Source organism: Pelophylax lessonae (genome assembly GCF_965119305.1).
Source record: "Pelophylax lessonae genome assembly, chromosome: 4".
Lineage (NCBI taxonomy): Eukaryota > Metazoa > Chordata > Amphibia > Anura > Ranidae > Pelophylax > Pelophylax lessonae.
In genome coordinates this window covers 12559552-12584839 of record NC_138771.1, presented here as the reverse complement: position 1 = coordinate 12584839, position 25288 = coordinate 12559552, and the positions used below count along the sequence as shown (strand labels likewise).

General features: G+C 45.1%; 1 protein-coding gene across 1 annotated transcript in view; it reads right to left on the bottom strand.

Annotated features, from left to right (window-relative positions):
• Window positions 1–25021, bottom strand: part of LOC309552205 (stereocilin-like) — a gene marked incomplete at its 5' end in the record, with an annotated part of 44856 nt that extends 19835 nt beyond the window's left edge. Inside the window, 2 exons of the mRNA XM_082253041.1 lie at window positions 4257–4399; window positions 24905–25021. Of these exons, the coding sequence (XP_082109167.1) occupies window positions 4257–4399; window positions 24905–25021 (260 nt within the window). The remainder of the gene's footprint in view (window positions 1–4256; window positions 4400–24904) is intronic.
• Window positions 25022–25288: the final 267 nt, after the last annotated feature.

Sequence of the window (25288 nt, the reverse complement as noted above, 5' to 3'; positions counted from 1 at the left end):
TTATACCATGCTCTACTGGTACTAAGAGGCCCAAAGTGTGCCAAGAAAATATCCCCCCCACCACCATTACACCACCACCAGCCTGAACCATTACCCCCCCCCACACCATTACACCACCAGCCTGAACCGTTACCCTCCATCCACACCATTACACCACCACCACCAGCCTGAACAGTTACCCCCCCTCCTCCCCCACACCATTACACCACCGCCACCAGCCTGAACCGTTACCCCCCCCTCCTCCCCCACACCATTACACCACCACCACTCTGAACCATTACCCTCCGCCCACACCATTACACCACCACCACCAACCTGAACCGTTACCATCCGCTTACACCATAACACCACCACCAACCTGAACCGTTACCCTCCGCCCACACCATTACACCACCACCAACCTGAACCGTTACCCTCCGCCCACACCATTACACCCCCACCAGCCTGAACAGTTACCCCCCCTCCTCCCCCACACCATTACACCACCACCAACCTGAACCACTACCCTCCGCCCACACCATTACACCACCACCACAAGCCTGAACCGTTACTATCCGCTTACACCATAACACCACCACCACTCTGAACCGTTATCCTCCGCCCACACCATTACACCCCCACCAGCCTGAACCACTACCCTCCGCCCACACCATTACACCACCACCACAAGCCTGAACCGTTACTATCCGCTTACACCATAACACCACCACCACCAGCCTGAACCGTTACCCTCCGCCCACACCATTACACCCCCACCAGCCTGAACCACTACCCTCCGCCCACACCATTACACCACAAGCCTGAACCGTTACCATCCGCTTACACCATAACACCACCACCACCAGACTGAACTGTTACCCTCGACCCACACCATTACACCACCAGCCTGAACCGTTACCCTCTGCCCACACCATTACACCACCACCACCAGCCTGAACCGTTACCCTCCGCCCACACCATTACACCACCAGCCTGAACCATTACCCTCGACCCACACCATTACACCACCACCACCAGCCTGAACTGTTACATTCCACCCACACCATTACACCACCACCACCAGCCTGAACCGTTACCCTCCACCCACACCATAACACCACCACCACCAGCCTGAACTGTTACATTCCACCCACACCATTACACCACCACCACCAGCCTGAACTGTTACATTCCACCCACACCATTACACCACCACCACCAGCCTGAACTGTTACATTCCACCCACAACATTACACCACCACCTCCAGCCTGAACCGTTACCCTCGGTCCACACCATTACACCACCACCACCAGCCTGAACCGTTACCCTCCACCCACACCATAACACCACCACCTTCAGCCTGAACTGTTACCCTCGGTCCACACCATTACACCACCACCTCCAGCCTGAACCATTACCCTCCGCCCACACCATTACACCACCAACCTGAACTGTTACCCTCCACCCACACCATAACACCACCACCACCAGCCTGAACTGTTACCCTCGCTCCACACCATTACACCACCACCACCAGCCTGAACCATTACCCTCCGCCCACACCATTACACCACCAGCCTGAGCCGTTACCCTCCGCCCCCACACACCACCAGCACCAGCCTGAACCGTTACCCTCCGCCCACACCATTACACCACCACCATCAGCCTGAACTGTTACCCTCTGCCCACACCATTACACCACCAGCACCAGTCTGAACCGTTACCCTCGGCCCACACCATTACACCCCCACCAGGCTGAACCGTTACCCTCTGCCCACACCATAACACCACCACCACCAGTCTGAACCATTACCCTCGGCCCACACCATTACACCACCACCACCAGTCTGAACCGTTACCCTCTGCCCACACCATAACACCACCACCACCAGTCTGAACCATTACCCTCGGCCCACACCATTAAACCACCACCACCAGCCTGAACCGTTACCCTCTGCCCACACCAATACACCACCACCAGCCTGAACCGTTTTCCCTCCGCCCACACCATTACACCACCACCCTGAACCGGTGATAGAAGGTAGGATGGATCCATGCGCCAAATTCTGACCCCACCATCTGAATGTCGCAGCTGAAATCCAATGTATACAATTTTGGTTGGTGGTGCGCTTCAGAAGTGGACATAAAGTAAAATAAAGTGAATGTATAAACTGACGTGGTAAAAAGTGTTCTAGTGATAAAAAGTGTTGTCGCTGGATAATACAAGGTGATCAAATTAATTCATATATAAATATCATATATAAATATCAATATAAGTAAACCATTCCAGTATATCTTCTATACAATAAAGTGCTGAGTGTTTAAACTTTCCTAAGAGATATCAATAAATATGCCGTAGACAAGATATAAATATAAATAAACTTCAAAAAAAGGTACAAAGTGCTATGTGCTATTTTTCTTCAATCAAAAATAAATAAATAAATTAAGTGCTGTGTTCATAGTGTCCATATATACAAAAATCCAGAATCAGGTGTAATTCCCTTCGATATCATCAAATAAAACAAGGTGCTCTCATGCAAAATATGGGTGTTGTGACTTGTTGCCTCCACCAGGTGTCACATCTAGGTGCTCTATATTCTCACCTCAATAAGGTGTGTATTGCGCCTGTATACAAAGCTCTCCGAGTATCATATAGGCTTTTACTTATTCCGGTATATTGTTCCAACCTCCGAGTGTTTCCTGTCCTGTCCTGTTAGTATTTTGGGGTGCATCAACTTTACGTCCTTAACTTCTTATCGTGGCCTCGGGCTCAGTGAAAACAGAGGGCAATCATGGTGCAGTATGTCAAATCAGATTTATTATTAAAAACGTAGTTGCACTTACAATTTGTAGATCATTTGTTTGCAGATAAAGTCTCAATACAACGTGGGGAGCGTTATCGCTCCGATCTCTAACGTCACTTCCGGTAGTCTGGCGGCTCCTCCTACGCGTTACGTCACATCACGTGACTTCCTCAGGGAGTGGCCTATACTGGATGTGACGTTTATTTATATAAGCCGGACCGGAAGTACCGTCGCGGCCATTTTTAAAAACCTTGTAAGCGAAGTTCCGGCGGATGTACTCGCTCCGCCATATTGCTTTTAAAAACAGGTGTATTGTTAATGTTATTCCTTCAATGTTTACACCGGAAGTGAGGTTGTAGATCGTTTTTTTATCTAAATGAATACATGTGCTGCGTATACCCAAACATGTTCACAGTTTATACATCTTAAAACATACAGAAGAGATAGTCCAAAAACGAGTAAAATCATTTGTTTATAAGAGCATATCTTTTAAAACTTGTATATATACCGACGCTCAACTGTATATACTTTATTGTATAGAAGATATACTGGAATGGTTTACTTATATTGATATTTATATATGATATTTATATATGAATTAATTTGATCACCTTGTATTATCCAGCGACAACACTTTTTATCACTAGAACACGTTTTACCACGTCAGTTTATACATTCACTTTATTTTACTTTATGTCCACTTCTGAAGCGCACCACCAACCAAAATTGTATACATTGTATTAACTGGTTCCTGGTACCAGTACTGTGGTGCAGCAGCAAGAAGGGAAACACACACATCCTCAGATAGCGCAGGAACCACCCATACATATAAGAGCAGCTGAAATCCAGACTCATCAGACCAGGCAACGTTTTTCCAATCTTCTATTGTCCAGTTTTGGTGATCCTGTGTGAATTGTAGCCTCAGTTTCCTGTTCTTAGCTGCCAGGAGTGGCCCCCGGTGTGATCGTCCGCTGCTGTAGCCCATCTGCTTCAAGGTTGGATGTGTTGTGCCTTCAGAGATGGTATTCTGCATTCCTTGGTTGTAACGAGTGGTTATTTGAGTTACTGTTGCCTTTCTATCATCTGGAACCAGTCTTGCCCATTCTCCTCTGACCTTAACAAGGCATTTTCCTCCACACAACTGCCGCTCACTGGATATTTTCTAATTTTCCCATCATTCTCTGTAATCCCGAGAGATGGTTGTGTGTGAAAATCCCATAAATACTCAGACCAGCCCGTCTGCCACCAACAACCATCCCACGTTCAAAGTCACTTCAATCTCCTTTCTTGCCCATTCTGATGCTCGGTTTAAACTTCTGAAAGTCGTTTTCACCACGTCTAGAAGCCTAAATGCATTGAGTTGCTGCCATGTGATTGGCTGATTAGCAATTTGTGTCACCAAGCAATTGAACAGGTGTACCTAATAAAGTGGCCGGTGATTATACAGTATATTAATGTAACAAATCACTCACCAGAATTCACTTCCTTGTATCTGTCCCATGTCCTCCGCTGGGAGCCCACATAGTGCAAACCCGAGAGCCGCCAATTGCACCGAGTCCAGAGCCTGAGCAGTGAGACCGCTGGAGCTCAGAAATCCACTGGCTAAAATCTTCAGCTGTAAGAACCAATTTATTCATTAAAGAATCTGTTACCCCAACATTTCATATTCCCGATATGTGCCTGCTGTGCCGTGTATTTACATATCTCCCAACTGTCCCGGATTTCAAGGGACTGTCCATGATTTGTAATAAAGTCCCTCTGTCCCTCTTTCCTCCTCATTTGTCCTCATTTTACTCTGATCTATATAGTTTGGAGCTGCACGATTCTGGATAAAATCAGAATCACAATTTTTTTTTTGCTTAACCACTTTACGACCAACCACGTAGACCTACGTCGGCTGACTTCCCTCCCGCCGCCTTCCGCGCCTCTGCCCGGGTCTCCCGTCCCACCGAGGGACCCGAGCACCCAGCCGGCGCGTCCGTTGGCTGGATGGAGTCCCGATCAGAGCCAGAAGCGGCTTCGATCGGGTCTCCGATGACGTAACCCGGAGGCGGTGTCCAGGACGTCACTTCCGGGTTACTTGGCTGCTAAAGGCGGCAGTTTCAAAAAGTGAATGTATTAAAAAATGTCGGTTACATGGAAGTGTAGTGGAGGGGTTTGGTGTCTTTTAGACCATCGATCCCTCTATAAAGAGTACCTGTCACTGCCTATTACTGTCACATTCCTCCCGATCCCTCCATAAAGAGTACCTGTCACTGTCTATTACTGTCACATTCCCCCCGATCCCTCCATAAAGAGTACCTGTCACTGCTATTACTGTCACATTCCCCCCGATCCCTCCATAAAGAGTACCTGTCACTCCTATTACTGTCACATTCCCCCGATCCCTCCATAAAGAGTACCTGTCACTGCTATTACTGTCACATTCCTCCCCGATCCCTCCATAAAGAGTACCTGTCACTGCCTATTACTGTCACATTCCCCCCGATCCCTCCATAAAGAGTACCTGTCACTCCTATTACTGTCACATTCCCCCCGATCCCTCCATAAAGAGTACCTGTCACATCTATTACTGTCACATCCCCCCCGATCCCTCCATAAAGAGTACCTGTCACTGCTATTACTGTCACATTCCCCCCCGATCCCTCCATAAAGAGTACCTGTCACTCCTATTACTGTCACATTCCCCCCCCCCATCCCTCCATAAAGAGTACCTGTCACTCCTATTACTGTCACATTCCCCCCCGATCCCTCCATAAAGAGTACCTGTCACTCCTATTACTGTCACATTCCCCCCCCCCCCCATCCCTCCATAAAGAGTACCTGTCACTCCTATTACTGTCACATTCCCCCCGATCCCTCCATAAAGAGTACCTGTCACTGCCTATTTCTGTCACATTCCCCCGATCCCTCCATAAAGAGTACCTGTCACTCCTATTACTGTCACATTCCCCCCCCCCCCCCATCCCTCCATAAAGAGTACCTGTCACTCCTATTACTGTCACATTCCCCCCGATCCCTCCATAAAGAGTACCTGTCACTGCCTATTTCTGTCACATTCCCCCGATCCCTCCATAAAGAGTACCTGTCACTCCTATTACTGTCACATTCCCCCGATCCCTCCATAAAGAGTACCTGTCACTCCTATTACTGTCACATTCCCCCCGATCCCTCCATAAAGAGTACCTGTCACTGCCTATTACTGTCATATTCCCCCCCCCCCATCCCTCCATAAAGAGTACCTGTCACTGTATATTACTGTCACATTCCCCCCGATCCCTCCATAAAGAGTACCTGTCACTCCTATTACTGTCACATCCCCCCGATCCCTCCATAAAGAGTACCTGTCACTGCCTATTACTGTCATATTCCCCCCCCCCCCCATCCCTCCATAAAGAGTACCTGTCACTGCCTATTACTGTCACATTCCCCCCCGATCCCTCCATAAAGAGTACCTGTCACTCCTATTACTGTCACATTCCCCCCCCCCCCCCATCCCTCCATAAAGAGTACCTGTCACTCCTATTACTGTCACATTCCCCCGATCCCTCCATAAAGAGTACCTGTCACTGCCTATTTCTGTCACATTCCCCCCGATCCCTCCATAAAGAGTACCTGTCACTGCCTATTACTGTCACATTCCCCCCGATCCCTCCATAAAGAGTACCTGTCACTCCTATTACTGTCACATTCCTCCCGATCCCTCCATAAAGAGTACCTGTCACTCCTATTACTGTCACATCCCCCCCGATCCCTCCATAAAGAGTACCTGTCACTGCTATTACTGTCATATTCCCCCCCCCCCCCATCCCTCCATAAAGAGTACCTGTCACTGCCTATTACTGTCACATTCCCCCCCGATCCCTCCATAAAGAGTACCTGTCACTCCTATTACTGTCACATTCCCCCCCCCCCCCCCATCCCTCCATAAAGAGTACCTGTCACTCCTATTACTGTCACATTCCCCCCGATCCCTCCATAAAGAGTACCTGTCACTGCCTATTTCTGTCACATTCCCCCGATCCCTCCATAAAGAGTACCTGTCACTGCTATTACTGTCACATTCCCCCCGATCCCTCCATAAAGAGTACCTGTCACTGCCTATTACTGTCACATTCCCCCCGATCCCTCCATAAAGAGTACCTGTCACTGCCTATTACTGTCACATCCCCCCGATCCCTCCATAAAGAGTACCTGTCACTGCTATTACTGTCACATCCCCCCGATCCCTCCATAAAGAGTACCTGTCACTGCTATTACTGTCACATCCCCCCCCCCCCCCCGATCCCTCCATAAAGAGTACCTGTCACTGCATATTACAAGGGATGTTTACATTGCTTGTGACAGCAATAAAAGTGATCAGATTTTTTATTTTTTAAAAAAACCTGTGTTAAAATTAAAAAAATAAAATAAATAGGAAAAAAAAAAAAACATTTTAGCCGCCCATGTCGCCGTTAGCTCGCGCACGAAAGAAAATGTATACTGAAGTCGCGCCGCAAATTAATTTGCTGTTCAAACCACACATGTGAGGTATCGCCATGATCGCCAGAGCGTGAGCAATAATTAAAAAAAAAGAGCTACACTCTTTCACAATATACAAAAAAATGGGCTAACTTTACTGTTTAGTTTTTTTTAAATGCAGTGAAATGTGATTTTTCGTAATTTAAAAAAAAAAAAATAGTGTTTGAAAGACCGCTGCGCAAATACTGCGTGACAAAAAATATTGCAATGACCTCCATTTTATTCTCCAGGGTCTTTGCTAAAAAAATATATATATATATAATGTTTGGGGGGTTTAAGTAGTTTTCTAGCAAACAATACTGATTTTAACTTGTAAACAAAAAGTGTAAAAAAAGTGTCAAAAATAGGCCTGGGGCTTAAGTGGTTAAAATAAAGATCACGATTATCAGGGATTAACCTCTTTTTTTACATTATACAAAAAAATTGGGCTAACTTTTACTGCTTAGTTTTTTTTTCATTCCTTGAAGTGTTTTTTTTCCCAAAAAATTGCATTTGAAAGACAATACAGTGTGACATAAAATATTGCAACAACCGCCATTTTATTCTCTAGAGTCTTTGCTAAAAATATTTATAATGTTTGGGGGCTCTAAGTAATTTTCTAGCAAAAAATACTGATTTTTACGTGTAAGCAACAAGTTTGAAAAAGGCTTAGTCATTTAACCACTTGCCAACCGCCCACCACAGATATACATGCGGCAGGCTGGCTCGGCTGCACAAACCAAGGTATAGGTATGTCGGTTTGTGGGAGCACTCCTGGAAGCACGCCAGCGGGGAAGCCAATCCACGGGGCCGATTGCCGCCAGACACCCGCGATCGCTCCCTGTGAAGAGAGAACGATGGTCTGCTGTTGTAAACACAGCAGACCGTTGTTCTCTCAGGAATCAACACAGAGCGCCTGTGATCCTCCTATTTAGGAACACCGGTCTCTGTGTTGATTCCACAAGTCCCTCCCCCATACAGTTAGAAAGCACCCCCTAGGCTCACACTTAACCCTTTGATCGTCCCTGGGTGTTGTAACCCCTTCCCTGCCAGTGTCATTAGTACAGTAATAGGGCATATTTTTAGCACTGTAAGAAATGGATATAACCGCGCTATTGCTAACATAAAAATAATAATGAAAATTGTAAGCAGCAACTTCAAGTGTGACAACACCCCAAAAAGTATAAATATAAACAAGTCGCACTTGTGATTAAATATACTGAAGTGAATAAGAAAATTAATTAAAAAAAACAAACATAAATTAGTGTGAAAAAATGTCCAATAAATATAATAAAAAGTTCATTTTTAGCACTGATTACTGTAGTAATGTCACTGGTCCCCCCAAAAGTGTCAACAAATGTCAGTTAGGGGTCCGTCCTGTCCGCCGCAATGTCGCAGTCCCGCTAAAAATGGCAGATCACCGCCATTACTAGTAAAAAAATAAACAAACAAATAAATAAAAATGACATAAATCTTTCCCGTAATTTGTAGACTCGATAACTTTTGCGCAAACCAATTAATGTACACTTATTGGTATTTTTTTTACCAAAAATATGTAGCAGAATATAAATTGGCCTAAAATTATGAAAAAATTATATTTTTGCATTTCTTTTTTCTTGGGAATGTTATATAGCAGAATGTGAGTGCCGGTTCACACTTGTGCGATGCGGGAAGGCTGCGAATGTGCAGCGTGATCCCGCATCGCATCCGCACAAGAGGCAGTTCACACTGCCATATGCGATACGCTGGGGGTGTCAATTAAATGTTAACGACACCCCCAGTTTGATCGCATATCGCAGTGCGATCTGCAAGTACGCACAGGATCGGATCGCACAAGTGTGAACCACTGTGCGATCTGATTCTGAGACGGCTCAAAAAATGCCTCCTGTGCGAGTTTGCTGCGGATACAGTGCGAATTCAGCCATACAAAGACATCAGATTGCATGTAACGAAGGAGCAGTGCGCTCAGAATTACATGCGATCGCGCAAGCAGCACAAGTGTGAACCGGCACTCAAAAATATTCTTTTTTTTTCATAATTGTCGCTCTTTTTTTGTTTAAAGCGCAAAAAAAAAAAATCCCACAGGTAATACCACCAAAAAAAAGCACAATTTGTGGGAAAAAAAGGACACCAATTTGGGTACAGCGTCGCACAACCGCGCAATTGTCCGTTAAAGTAACTCAGTACCGAATCGCAGAAATTGCCTGGTCATTTAGGGCAGTGGTCCTCAACCCTGGCCTATAGGGCCCACTAACAGGCCAGATTTGCAAGATAACTGAAATACATCACAGGTGATATCATTTGCTGCTCAGTGATTGCAGTACTCTAGTCTGCATCTCCCCAAGGTAATACTTAAAATCTGGCCTGTTAGTGGGCCCTGAGGACCGGAGTTGAGGACCACTGATTTAGGGGGTAACTTCCGGTCCAGAAGTGGTTAAAATAAAGATCACAATTCTCGGTGTAACATTATCTTTCACATTATACAAAAAAAATTGGGCTAACTTTACTGTTTGTTTTTTTTATCAATCCTTGAAGTGTTTTTTTCCCCCAAAAATTGCATAGGAAAAATATTACAGTGTAACATAAAATATTGTAATGACTGCCATTTTATTCTCTAGAGTCATTGCTAAAAAAATATATACCGTATTTATCGGCGTATAACACGCACTTTTTCCTCCTAAATATGGAGGAAAAAGCATCTGTGCGTGTTATAAACTGATATAAAAAAAAAAAGTCCAGAAAGCAGCGCCCAGAGGTAGAAGGGGCGGGCGGGGCCGAGGAGAAGGAAGGACGCGCTGTCATCGGAAGTCCCGCCTCCTATGCCAACGTCTATCATAGGCGCTGGGACTTCCGATGACAGCGCGTGCATTCCTTCCATCTCCTCGGTCCCGCCCGCCCCCTTCTACCTCGGCGCTGCTTCCTGGACGTTTTCAAAAAGTGATCCTAATAGTGTCAATGGCGCTGGCGTGGCTGCAACTACTGTCACTGCGCTGGCGTGGCTGCAACTACTGTCACTGCGCTGGCGAGGCTGCAATTACTGTCATTGCGCTGGCGAGGCTGCAACTATGGGCACTGCGCTGGTGAAGATGCAATTATGGGCACTGCGCTGGCGAGGCTGCAATTACTGTCACTGCGCTGGCGAGGCTGCAATTACTGTTACTGCGCTGGCGAGGCTGCAATTACTGTCACTGCGCTGGCGAGGCTGCAATTACTGTCACTGCGCTGGCGAGGCTGCAATTACTGTTACTGCGCTGGCGAGGCTGCAATTACTGTCACTGCGCTGGCGAGGCTGCAATTAATGTTACTGCGCTGGCGAGGCTGCAATTACTGTCACTGCGCTGGCGAGGCTGCAATTGCTGTCACTGCGCTGGTGAGGCTGCAACTATGGGCACTGCGCTGGCGAAGCTGCAATTATGGGCAGTGCACTGGCGAGGCTGCAATTACTGTCACTGCGCTGGCGAGGCTGCAATTACTGTCATTGCGCTGGCGAGGCTGCAATTACTGTCACTGCGCTGGCGAGGCTGCAATTGCTGTCACTGCGCTGGTGAGGCTGCAACTATGGGCACTGTGCTGGCGAAGCTGCAATTATGGGCAGTGCACTGGCGAGGCTGCAATTACTGTCACTGCGCTGGTGAGGCTGCAACTATGGGCACTGCGCTGGCGAAGCTGCAATTATGGGTACTGCACTGGCGAGGCTGCATGTTTGGGCACTGCGCTGGCGAGGCTACAATGATGGACACTGCGCTGGCGCGGCTGCAATGATGGACACTGCGCTGATGAGGAGGCCGCATTCGTGGGCACTGGTGAGACTGCATTTTAAAAAAATGTTCAAAGAGTTCAAGGCTGTTTATTTTAAATTTCAGCTTTTGTCCTGAAATTTCTCTCCTAAAATTTAGGTGCGTGTTATACGGCCGTGCGTGTTATACGCCGATAAATACGGTATATATAAAGTTTGGGGGTTCTAAGTAATTTCTTTTAGCAAAAAATACTGATTTTAACTTGTAAGCAACAAGTGTCAGAAAAAGGCTGTCATTTATTGGTTAAACTGACCTAATTTATAAACCGAAGTTCATCCCTTTGATCTAAAAGAACCAAATGATAAAATGTTTCTTTTTATTTCTCAGGCTTAGCAATGTGTTGTGATAAACTTTGCCGGCTGTTTTTTTTTTTTTGACTGCTCTGAGCAGAGAACGTCTCTGCACTGTACCATGAATCGTGGAAATGCCGGATTAGGATCGTGAGGCGAGTTGAATCGAGATCGCAATTTTTTAAGGATTAATTGTGCAGCTCTAATATAGTTGTTTATAAAATGCAGTACTTATCAAAAAAGTGTTCCCCAGTGCTGAACCTTTCACTCGATTTCTAAATTGCTGCATTTGTAAATTCCATATGCCAATATAAAGGAGTTTGAAGTAATAAAGCCCTTCTGAAATTAACCAACCACCCCCCCCCCCCTCCCGCCGCCCTTCAGTGCCTCTATCAGCACGTCTGTGCGATCTGCGAGCCGGAGAAGAAATCTTCCAGTGGTAGAAGTACACCATAGAGACTGCCGAGGACCAGTCTATGAATCTCGTCATAAAGTCACGCCCGGCCTGGCAGTTGTCAATACTGCGGTGATCTCGGCTGTACAGCTGATTTTTTTTTTTTTATTTCAGGCTTTCTAACCTGTAGGAGAGATGTGAGGTCCTATTGACCCCACATCTCTCCATAAAGAGGACCTGTCATGCACTATTCCTAATACAAGGGATGTTTGCATTCCTTGTAATAGGATTAAAAGTGATCAAAAAAAAAATTAAGGGAAAGTGTAAAAAATAAAATAAACAATAAAAAAGAAAAATTTTAAGTGTCCCCGTCCCCGCGGGCTCGCATGCGTACGTCGCAGCCACATATGTAAACAGCATTCAAACCATACATGTAAGGTATTGCCTTGATTGTTAGAGTAAGAGCAATAATTCTAGCCCATGACCTCCTCTGTACCTCTAAACTGGTAACCTGTAAAAAAATTTCAAGCGTCGCCCATAGAGATTTTTAAGTACCGAAGTTTGGCGTCATTTCCCGAGGGTGCGCAATTTTAAAGGGTGACATGTTAGGTATCTATTTACTCAGCGTAACATCAACTTTCACATTATACAAAAAAATTGGGCTAACTTTATGGTTTGGTTTTTTTTCATTCCTTGAAGTGTTTATTTTTCCCAAGAAATTGCATTTGAAAGACAATACAGTGTGACATAAAATACTGCAACGATTGCCATTTTATTCTCTAGAGTCTTTGCAAAAAAATTATAAATACACAATAATATTTGGGGGTTTAGTGTTTTGTGTTTTTTGTTTTTTTAATTCATAAAACTGTTTTTTTCCCCCAAAAAACAACCCATTTGAAAAATTGCTGCGCAAATACTGTGTGACATAAAAAGTTGCAATGACCGCCATTTTATTCCCTAGGGTCTCTGCTATATATATATATATATATATATATATATATATATACACACATGCACTGTATCTATATATATATATATATATATATATATATATATAAAATGTTTGGGGGCTCTGAGTAATTTTTTAGCAAAAAAAATTATCGTGTTTACATGTAGGAGCGGAGTCCCAGAAATGGCCCAGTATGGGAGTGGTTAAAAAAGAATTCCAATATAAGGCCCGTCATACACAGTTCCAATATCAGCCGGCTCAGCAGGAACCATACAAGACTCGAACCTTCAATGGGCAGGCTGAATGTACACAGTTGATTGGTCGATCGATCAACTTGGGTTCAACCAGCCTGCCGGATTCTCTTGTGAATATCGTTAGCAGTTCCTATAGCCACTAGTGATAATCACTGTCTTCTCCCCGCCCCCCGCTGGAAGAAGCCAATGGCCCAGCCAAAGAGATTCCCCAGTCACCATTGTGTTGATGGGAGAATGGAGAGAATTTTGTTTCCTGCAACCGGAAACCGTTGCAGGAAATAAATTTGCTCCGTTTTTGGCCTGCCTTACTATGTATATACTATACCTGTGGAATGGTGGAAATCCCTATATAGACACCTCTACTCAGGGCTTTTTTTCTCATAGAAAAGGTGCAGGAACTCCCCTTTCAAGTCACCCCTTGTCTCCGCCCCTACCCACCTCTGAGCACCATTCTTTGATTCCTCCCTCTATCCACCTCCCAGTTCCACCAAGTATAATTTTGTATAATTTTATGGAATTTGTTATTGATAAGCCATAAAATATATATTCACTGCATCCAGCAACAATACACCCCCCTTTTAACAATAGTTTCCCCCAGCAACAAAGGACCCTCCCACAACAAAGTACCCCCCAAGCAACAATGGATCCATCAGAGCATTAATAGACCCCTCCAGCAACAATAGATATCCTAGCAGTCAGCTTAAATAGACCCTCCAGCAGCCAACAGTAGATCCCTCCCTCAATAGTAGATCCCTCCCAGCAACAAATTAATCCCAGCAACAATAGATTCTCCGGCACACCTCAACACCCCTTGCCATTTCATGCATTCAGTGCTAGAGGTGCCGGAACTGCGTTCCCCCGCGTTCCCGCTGAAAAAAAGCCCTGCCTCTACTACACCGCTACTACAGTGATCTCCACAAGCTTTCAGGTCCTTTGCTGACAGTCTGCCGTGCTGCGTTGTGAACCAGTGTTAATTTTGGCATCGAATTTTGATTTAGTTTTAGTTATAGCCTTTTGACTAAAATGCCATTTTAGTTTTAGTCGCATTTTAGTCATCTGCAATTGTTTTAGTTTTAGTCGCATTTTTGTCGACTAAAATCTCCAGTACATTTTAGTAGAATAAAATCATTTTAGTCAACTAAAATCTGATGTGTTTAGTTAAATTGTAATGCAGTATTTAAGCATTTCTATAGAATTCCCAAACCTATTATCTACTCCTGGAATAAAAAAATTTAATATGTTAATATTTATGGTATTAAGGTTTGAACAAACTCACAGATACAAATTTAGCCACTCTGGGCGGTCTGAGGAGGCCTGTAATGCTGCACAATGCTCTGGGGGGGTGGCTGTAATGCTGCACAATGCTCTGGGGGGTGGCTGTAATGCTGCACAATGCTCTGGGGGGTGGCTGTAATGCTACACAGTGCTCTGGACGGTGGTCTGAGAGGCCCATAATGCTACACAGTGCTCTGGACGGTGGTCTGAGGAGGCCTGAAATGCTGCACAGTGCTGTGGACGGTGGTCTGAGAGGCCTGTAATGCTACACAGTGCTGTGGACGGTGGTCTGAGAGGCCTTTAATGCTACACAGTGCTCTGGACGGTGGTCTGAGAGGCCTGTAATGCTACACAGTGCTGTGGACGTTGGTCTGAGAGGCCTGTAATGCTGCACAGTGCTCTGGATGATGGTCTGAGGAGGCCTGTAATGCTGCACAGTGCTCTGGATGGTGGTTTGAGAGGACTGTAATGCTGCACAGTGCTCTGGGTTGTGGTCTGAGAGGACTGCAATGCTGCACAGTGCTGTGGACGGTGGTATGAGAGGCCCATAATGCTACACAGTGCTGTGGACGGTGGTCTGAGAGGCCTGTAATGCTACACAGTGCTGTGGACGGTGGTCTGAGAAGCCTTTAATGCTACACAGTGCTCTGGACGGTGGTCTGAGAGGCCTGTAATGCTACACAGTGCTGTGGACGGTGGTCTGAGAGGCCTGTAATGCTGCACAGTGCTCTGGATGATGGTCTGAGGAGGCCTGTAATGCTGCACAGTGCTCTGGATGGTGGTTTGAGAGGACTGTAATGCTGCACAGTGCTCTGGGTTGTGGTCTGAGAGGACTACAATGCTGCACAGTGCTCTGGACGGTGGTCCGAGAGGCATGTAATGCTGCACAGTGCTCTGGATGGTGGTATGAGAGAGGCCTGTAATGTACACAGTGCCCTGGGATGGTGGTCTCACTCTAAGAGGCCTTTAATGATGCACAGTGCTGGCTCTGGATGGTGGTCCCAGGTCTGAGGGATGGCCTGTAATGCACAGTGCTCTGAATGCTGGTGGTCAGAGAAGGCCTGTAATGCTCACAGTGCTCTGAATGGACAGTGGTCAGAGAAGGCCTGTAATGCTCACAGTGCTCCGAATGGACAGTGGTGTGAGGGGAGGCCTGTGATTGTAATTTACACACTCACAGTGCTCTCTGCTCTGGGTGGTCCTTGTTGGGAGTGGGACACTCATCAGGAGACCTGTAATGCAGAGTGCTGCTCTGGGCGGTGGTCTGAGGACTCGGAGGCCTGCAATGCTGCTGGCTGCACAAGCAAAGCATGCTACAGACTCGAGTCACTTGTTTGCAGGGAGCGGAAGCAGGCAGAAAATTTGGAGGAAAATGTTTTAGTTGATGAAAATAACACTGCTGTGAACACAGGAGGATGGACTTTCAGCACAGGCACCATTCAGAGAACACTCTGCAATAGTTTATGTCTAAGCTTGGCTTGTCCAAAAATAATGCAAATTGCACAAATAAAAATGACAAACTCTTTATAGTCCCTCCTGTAAAGTGAGCCAGTGTACAGGGACATCAAGTCAGGACAAGCTAAATAATTTATTGAACTGCTTTCAATTCACTGAAACGCAATCCAGGAAGTATTTCCATTGCTCACTCTGAAAGTCCAGGGAATTCCAGCTTATGCCGTACCATACTGTTTTACAACAACATTAACGTGATAAATCTATCACTTTTTAGTGTTAAAATAACAAAAACACCCAAAAATTAATATCAAGGATCAAAAACAAATAGGGACACTCTTTGTCACTGTAGTATTCCCCTAGTATAGAATGATAGGCAAATTTAGTTTTTGGCTTGCTCTGTAAAGCCAGTGATTTACTGGCCAATCCCTACGGAGGTGTGCCCAGAAGGTGGTCTGGGAGGTGGTAAAGTGCCTGAAGCCTTGAGGAGATTCCCTTTCCCTCCACAAGGGATGGACCTGTAAGCTTCAGGAAGCCGCTTGCCCCTGTAGCCTCAGTGGACTAAATGCTTGACCTCTCCATTAAGGGATCAAGTCTAAGGATGTAGCTGCTCTAGGCCTTGTGATTAGAGACCCTGACTGACTTCTTAAAGCAGCATAGTTGAAGAGACTTGCCTCATGGTCTTCAGCTACGAGACTTTAACTATTCTGGAGCTATCTCATTGTCCCCAGCCTTATCTATTTTGGAGCTATCTCATGGTCCCCAGCTATGAGATCTTATCTATTTTGGAGCTCTCTCATGGTCCCCAGCTATGAGACCTTATCTATTTTGGAGCTATCTCTTGGTCCCCAGCTATGAGACCTAATCTTTTTTGGTCCCCAGCTATGAGACCTTATCTATTTTGGAGCTCTCTCATTCCCCCCCCTCCAGCTATGAGACCTTATCTATTTTGGAGCTCTCTCATGGTCCCCAGCTATGAGACCTTATCTATTTTGGAGCTATCTCTTGGTCCCCAGCTATGAGACCTTATCTATTTTGGAGCTCTCTCATGGTCCCCAGCTATGAGACCTTATCTATTTTGGAGCTACCTCTTGGTCCCCAGCTATGAAACCTTATCTATTCTGGAGCTATCTCATGGTCCCCAGCTATGAGACCTTATCTATTTTGGAGCTATCTCATGGTCCCCAGCTATGAGACCTTATCTATTTTGGAGCTATCTCTTCGTCCCCAGCTATGAGACTTTATCTATTTTGGTCCCCAGCTATGAGACCTTATCTATTTTGGAGCTCTCTCATGGTCCCCAGCTATGAGACCTTATCTATTTTGGAGCTCTCTCGTGGTCCCCAGCTATGAGACCTTATCTATTTTGGAGCTCTCTCATGGTCCCCAGCTATGAGACCTTATCTATTTGGAGCTATCTCTTGGTCCCCAGCTATGAGACCTTATCTATTTTGGAGCTCTCTAATGGTCCCCAGCTATGAGACCTTATCTATTTTGGAGCTCTCTCATGGTCCCCAGCTATGTGACCTTATATATTTTGGAGCTATCTCTTGGTCCCCAGCTATGAGACCTTATCTATTTTGGAGCTATCTCTTGGTCCCCAGCTATGAGACCTTATCTATTTTGGAGTTATCTCATAGTCCCCAGCTATGAGACCTTATCGATTTTGGAGCGATCTCATGGTCCCCAGCTATGAGACCTTATCTATTTTGGAGCAATCTCATAGTCCCCAGTTATGAAACTAACTTTTTTTGAGCTAACGCATGGTACCCAGCTACCCAACTATTCTGGAGCTATCTCATGGTCTTAGGCTATGAGATTTTAAAGTGATTGCAAAGTCTTGTTTTTCTTTTCCTATAAAAATAACTAAATAAATAGTGGATTTGCACAGAGCAGCCTGGATCCTCCTCTTCTTGGGTGCCTCTTCTGTGATCCTGGCCCCTCCCTCCTGTTCAGTGCCGACACAGCAAGCAACTTGCTATGGGTGCACCTGAGCTAAGTCACATCTCCCTGTGTCCATTCAGACTTGGAGCCCCCCCCCAACCCCCCCCCTCTTTCTCTACTGATTGGCTAGCTGACTTTGATTGACAGCAGCGGGAGCCAATAGCACCACTGTTGTGTCTCAACCAATCAGGAAATCAGGAAAGAGAATCTCGGTCAGCTGAGACACTTGTGGACATCGCTGGACAGACAGGGACCTCAGGTAAGTAATAGGGGGGCTGAGGGGAGCTGCTGAACACAAAAGGTTTTTTTTATCCTAATGCAAAGAATGCATTAAGATAAAAAACCTTCTTCCTTTACAACTCCTTTAACTATTTTTAAGCTACCTCATGGCCCTCAGCTATGAGACTTTAAGGCTGGCCATACATTATACAATTTTCTTACAATTTTCTGTACAATTTTCTTTAGATTTGCCTTCAACTATGTAGTACAAAGACCTGCCCAATTGGATACAATTGAAAGTGGTGTTTAGTTTTGACCTCATATTATATGGTTTTTGGTAAATCTAACAGGAAATTGTACAAGAATATTGAACATGTATGGCCAGCCTTACTATACTGGAGCTATCTCATGGTCCCCAGCTATGAAACCTTATCTATTCTGGAGCTATCTCATGGTCTTCAGCTATGAAACCTTATCTATTCTGGAGCTATCTTATGGTCCCCAGCTATGAAACCTTATCTATTCTGGAGCTATCTCATGGTCCCCAGCTATGAGATCTTATCTATTCTGGAGCTATCTCATGGTCCCCAGCTATGAGACCTTATCTATTCTGGAGCTATCTCATGGTCTTCAGCTATGAAACCTTATCTATTCTGGAGCTATCTCATGGTCCCCAGCTATGAAACCTTATCTATTCTGGAGCTATCTCATGGTCCCCAGCTATGAAACCTTATCTATTCTGGAGCTATCTCATGGTCTTCAGCTATGAAACCTTATCTATTCTGGAGCTATCTCATGGTCCCCAACTATGAAACCTTATCTATTTTGGAGCTATCTCATGGTCTTCAGCTATGAAACCTTATCTATTCTGGAGCTATCTCATGGTCCCCAGCTATGAAACCTTATCTATTCTGGAGCTATCTCATGGTCTTCAGCTATGAAACCTTATCTATTCTGGAGCTATCTCATGGTCCCCAACTATGAAACCTTATCTATTTTGGAGCTATCTCATGGTCTTCAGCTATGAAACCTTATCTATTCTGGAGCTATCTCATGGTCCCCAGCTATGAAACCTTATCTATTCTGGAGCTATCTCATGGTCTTCAGCTATGAAACCTTATCTATTCTGGAGCTATCTCATGGTCCCCAGCTATGAAACCTTATCTATTCTGGAGCTATCTCATGGTCCCCAGCTATTAGACTTTATCTATTTTGGAGCTATCTCTCGATCTGGATCTTGGAGTTCAACAAAGTTAATATCATGGTCCCCAGCAATGGGGAAATAGACTGTTCTGTAAACTACCTCATGGTTCCCAGCTGTGAGAGCTAGACTGTGCTCCCTTTACCAAGAGAAGAGTGACCTCTGCTAATTGTTCTTGGAGTAACCCATGCCCTTTTTTCCCTCTCCTGGTAAAGTTCTGCAAACAATAAATCTCAGAAGGGCATCCCCTAGACCAGGCTTCAACCAGGGTTCCTTCCGAGCTTGCTAGGGGTTCCTTGAGCATTGACCAACTTCTGCATCTCAGATGAATAATCACTGTGAACAATGTCTTTTTAGCTATCTATAGGGCAGGGGCAATCTTCCCAAGGAACATTCTTCTAAGTTCTTCTAAGCCATCACACTAATGTACTGGTCAGCAACACTGGGCCCAATGGCCTGTTTTGGGGCCTGACGTGTGCTGAAGAGGTCCTGGAGCTGTCCTGCCTGGTCTGGGGGAAGCTGTGCCAGGGAGGAGACCCAGGGGAGGCCCCTTGCTGGAGAGAGCCAGGAAGAAGGCTGGACCCTCAGAAGGGCCTGATGACTCACTTGGAAAACGCACTGAAATTTGAGAACATGCTTACAGTGTTGCCGGGTCGGCTTAAAGGTTCTGACACTGTGAAGCTGGACACAGATCTAGATAGTCTGTAAGTGATCTGCTACAATATTTGGGATCCCCAACCCTCACCTCCTAAATGTTCTGCACAAAAAAGTGTCAGTTAGTGTCCAATTTGCCCGCCGCAATGTTGTAGTCCTGCTATATAAGATCACCGACATTACTAGTAACAAAATAAATAAATACAATTTCCAAAAAAATATCACCTAGTTTGTAGACGCGATAACTTTTGCGCAAACCAATTAATATACGCTTATTGAGATTTTTAACCACAAATATGTAGCAGGAAAACAACATATTGGCCTAAATTGATGAAAAATTTAGATTTTTTAAAATTTTTTTTTTGGTATGTTTTATAGCAGAAAGTAAAAAATATTGTTTTTTTTTTTTTTCAAAATTGTCAGTTGTTTTTTGTTTGTTTGTTTTTCTTACCTGAGCCCATCTGTTCCAGCAAAGTGCCAATGGCTCCTGCTACTGTCAATCAAATGCAGTGACGCGGGGGGCGGGACTCAGGAGCGCATGCACTCAGGTGCCTCCTTGTAAAGCAGCCCTCCGTGGGGGCATCCGATGAAGGGGAGGAGCCAGAAGCGCCAGCGGGGGACCCTAGAAGGGGAGGAACGGGCTGCTGTAAGGTTCTGGCACTCTCAGTGCCTCCTATCACATTATTTCCGGGTGCTTTCCATCTACCTAGATAGATGAAGCACATATAGGTGTGTTTCCCTTTAAGACTGATGCTGTCATCACTGAGCGCCGGACTGGATGGCTATTTAGATCGCCGGCTCTCACTCACATGTGTTCGTTCAAACACCCTTGCACCTTGATGCTAACTTGGCTTGAAGCTCTCATGCTTGCAAGCATACCTCGCTGACGGAACCACGCTGCGCTGATCCCTGTATCCCGCTACTGGATCATCCGCTCTTCCTGAACCTCCCCTCGGCTACATTACTATTAGTGATAAGTACCCCATAGGGGAGACCTCTATAAACTTTATACTAAAGCTTACACTATCTAGCTCTGCATAGTAAGGACTGTTACCACATCTGCATATCTAGATTGCTAGCTCTTGAGCCTACTGCCACCTGTTCTTGCACTGGGTTGATCTCTCTTGTATGTCCACCTGCTACTCTGTCATCTGCTACCATACATGATTGCTAAACCTATCTGCATCCCATCTGCTACTATCTTACCTTCAAGTGTCTGTCATCTACCATCTCCACCCAACCTATCTCTTCAGTCTATCATCACTGTGTTACTATATACATAAGTCACTCTAGGAAACATCTTATTGAGTGTGTGTATTTATTTGCTGAATTGAGACCTTCCACACATGATGAGGGATTGGTATCTCAGCGTTTCTCTTACATGACTACTGAAGTGGAATATTTCTGCAGCTGAAAATCCACACCATACATAAAACGCAGGAGCGTTACAGATTGAACGAACCGATAAAATGGATTCAGCAGAAATGACCACTCAGGTGACACAGTTAACACAACAAGTAACTGCGTTAATACACGCAATTACTGTATTAAAAGAAGACAATCAGGCTCTGACGCAGCAGGTGACCAGACTGACACAGCCTACTGCTGCTCAACCCCCAGAACCTCTTGTCCTTCTACCAGACAAGTTTGATGGTTCCCGTTCCTCTTTTCTTTTTTTTCGTATGGATTGTGAGCTCCTATTTATCCTTAAGCCTAGGACCTATCATAATGACTTTATTAAAGTGCATGCTGCCATTAATTTGCTTTCTGGCAAAATGAAAACGTGGGCATACGAGAAACTGCAAGAAAAAAGTCTGATCCTAGACAATTGGGAATCATTTGCAATTGCGATGCACTCCCAGTGTCTCCCCTCCCAAAAATCTACTCCTAAACCTGCTCCAGGTAACCGCAGACCCCGGCTACCTTGGGAAAAAAGGAAACCAAATGAATATGGTGATCCTGCCTGGTCATGGTCCAAGCCTGCCTTAAACAGTCAGCCTTGTCACTCTGACACATCTCATTTGAACCATGATCCTACAGAGATGGATGAGGAGCCTATGGAGATTGGTGCCGTACATACTAAGTTGTCCTTACAAAAAAAAAAAGATCACAGGAGAATCTGTGGCCTTTGTTTTTATTGTGGAGAAGGGGGACATTTCATTACATTCTGCCCAACCAGACCCCATAGGCCTAAGGCTCTCCCAATGGAGGCCAGGCGAATCCGAACGGTCTTCCCTGAAAAACAGCCTGGAAATTACCAAGGCTGTTGCCAGCCCTGTCCCCGTCCTATATCAAAAAAGGACACCCAGAAATTGGCAGATGTTGGTATAGATACTCCTATTTTTGCAAGCACATTTTTAGCTTCCAATGAAAACATTGAGATTCTTGCACCTGACTGCGTACGCGCTTCTAATGGCACGGTGGTATGTAGGAAGGATCTGAGGATGTTTGAAGAAGCATTGGTTGCTAGGACTACTAGGATTACTTCGGATGGTTATGCGTCCTATTCTAGTGAGGGGTTCATGTAGCAGACACCCTAACAACAAGTGATCCGATTCTCATATCGGTTACTAACTTGATCCGATTCTCGTATCGGCAACAAGTGATCCGATTCTCATCGGTTACCAACCTGATCCGATTTTCATATCGGCAACAAGTGATCCGATTCTCAGATCGGTTACCAACCTGATCCGATTCTCATATCGGCAACAAGTGATCCGATTCTCACATCGGTTACCAACCTGATCCGATTCTCATATCGGCAACAAGTGATCCGATTCTCACATCGGTTACCAACCTGATCCGATTCTCATATCGGCAACAAGTGATCCGATTCTCACATCGGTTACCAATCTTATCCGATTCTCGTATTGGCAACAAGTGATCCGATTCTCAGATCGGTTACCAACCTGATCCGATTCTCATATCGGCAACAAGTGATCCGATTCTCACATCGGTTACCAACCTGATCCGATTCTCATATCGGCAACAAGTGATCTGATTCTCACATCGGTTACCAATCTTATCCGATTCTCGTATCGGCAACAAGTGATCCGATTCTCAGATCGGTTACCAACCTGATCCGATTCTCAGATCGGTTACCAACCTGATCCGATTCTCATATCGGCAACCATTTTTTTTTTTCCGATTTTCACATCGGCAACCAGTATTATCCGATTCTCGTATCGGCAACCAGTCTTATCCGATTCTCGTATCGGCAACCAGTCTTATCCGATTCTCGTATCGGCAACCAGCCTTATCCGATTCTCGTATCGGCAACCAGTCTTATCCGATTCTCCTATCGGCAACCAGTATTATCCGATTCTCGTATCGGCAACCAGTCTTATCCGATTCTCGTATCGGCAACCAGTCTTATCCGATTCTCGTATCGGCAACCAGTCTTTTCCGATTCTTATATCGACAACCAGCCTTAGAGGCCTTCCGGAGCCGGCCTTACGGGGGGGGGGGGGGTACTGTAAGGTTCTGGCACTCTCAGTGCCTCCTATCACATTATTTCCGGGTGCTTTCCATCTACCTAGATAGATGAAGCACATATAGGTGTGTTTCCCTTTAAGACTGATGCTGTCATCACTGAGCGCCGGACTGGATGGCTATTTAGATCGCCGGCTCTCACTCACATGTGTTCGTTCAAACACCCTTGCACCTTGATGCTAACTTGGCTTAAAGCTCTCATGCTTGCAAGCATACCTCGCTGACGGAACCACGCTGCGCTGATCCCTGTATCCCGCTACTGGATCATCCGCTCTTCCTGAACCTCCCCTCGGCTACATTACTATTAGTGATAAGTACCCCATAGGGGAGACCTCTATAAACTTTATACTAAAGCTTACACTATCTAGCTCTGCATAGTAAGGACTGTTACCACATCTGCATATCTAGATTGCTAGCTCTTGAGCCTACTCCCACCTATTCCTGCACTGGGTTGATCTCTCTTGTATGTCCACCTGCTACTCTGTCATCTACTACCATACATGATTGCTAAACCTATCTGCATCCATCTGCTACTATCTTACCTTCAAGTGTCTGTCATCTACCATCTCCACCCAACCTATCTCTTCAGTCTATCATCACTGTGTTACTATATACATAAGTCACTCTAGGAAACATCTTATTGAGTTTGTGTATTTATTTGCTGAATTGAGACCTTCCACACATGAGTCGTCATTGAGGGTTGGGAATGGTATCTCAGCGTTTCTCTTACATGACTACTGAAGTGGAATATTTCTGCAGCTGAAAATCCACACCATACATAAAACGCAGGAGCGTTACAGCTGCTCTGTGCAAAATCCTTGCACAGAGCAGGAAAGTATAACATGTTTTTTTATTATTATTTAAAAAAAATTGAACCTTTACAATCACGTTAAGAAGACATTTAGTCTCGGTTCACACATATGCGATGCGAGAACCTTGCATATCCACTGCGGGTTCCCGCATCACACTCGACTCGCAGTTCACACTGCCATATGCGAATCGCTGGGGGTGTCAATACAAAGTTAACGACACCCCCAGATCAGTTTGCATATCGCAGTGCTAACTGTCAGTTCGGACAAGAATTGGATCACATAGGTGTGAACACCCATGCATACTGATTCTGGTGCGGTCCTGTGCAAGTTTATTGCGAATGCGATGCAAATTCAGCCATACAATCTGTATGGCTGAATTTGCATTGCTCAGACATTGTATGTGATTTGCAGAGCAGTGCGCTACGAATCACATGCGATGTCTGTCATTGCATATATGTGAAGCGGCTCGTAAACATGTGCAAAAGAGCTCCACCTGCTGGCTGGAAATAAACATTACATATTTATATGTCATTTTTTTTTTTTTAACGCTTCACGAATTTGCATGTCATCCTTGCGCAGGGGCCATGCTAATCTTCTCTGTATAGTTCCAATTTTTTAGCATATGTCCTGCCGAAGCAAGGACGTCATTTTTTATAATTTACTTTTTGTATTTTTTAGCTCTGAAAATAAAAATTATATACTGTACAAGAACACAATAAATTCCCTTTCAGGTCTATGGCTGCCTTTCCAGAAGTGAACAAAAAAAGAATACATAGTAGTATGAACCATTTGCAGGAAGGTAGGCTCCCTTACAACCTCAGAGCCATGTGCCTCTGACATAGAAAACATTGGGGAAGTCATCTCTGATATGTTTTGAGTGTAATTACCTGGTTCACGGGCCATTCTTTCTGTTCACCTAAAACTTCCATTACGTGCCAATCTTCCAGGGAGATTTGTCGTAACTGATTCTCAGTAAATTGAGTAGCCAATCGGCCCAGGCGCATAAGGACGAGGCTTGAGAGGTTGATTGGAGGGCCCGCTATCTATGAAAAAATAAAGAAAATAAAGCTGTCTGAATATTAAATTTATTATAAACTTCAAGTTCTTCATTCATAAGAATAGAGTGAATCAGGGAAACACCGCATTATGGCCATTAAATGGAGCTGATGATCACAGGAAATAAATACTATTAGAGAGTAGTGGTTAATGATTCTTACTCTGAATGGTGTAAGGTTATCAGTGGTGTACCCCAAGGTTCAGTGTTGGGACCC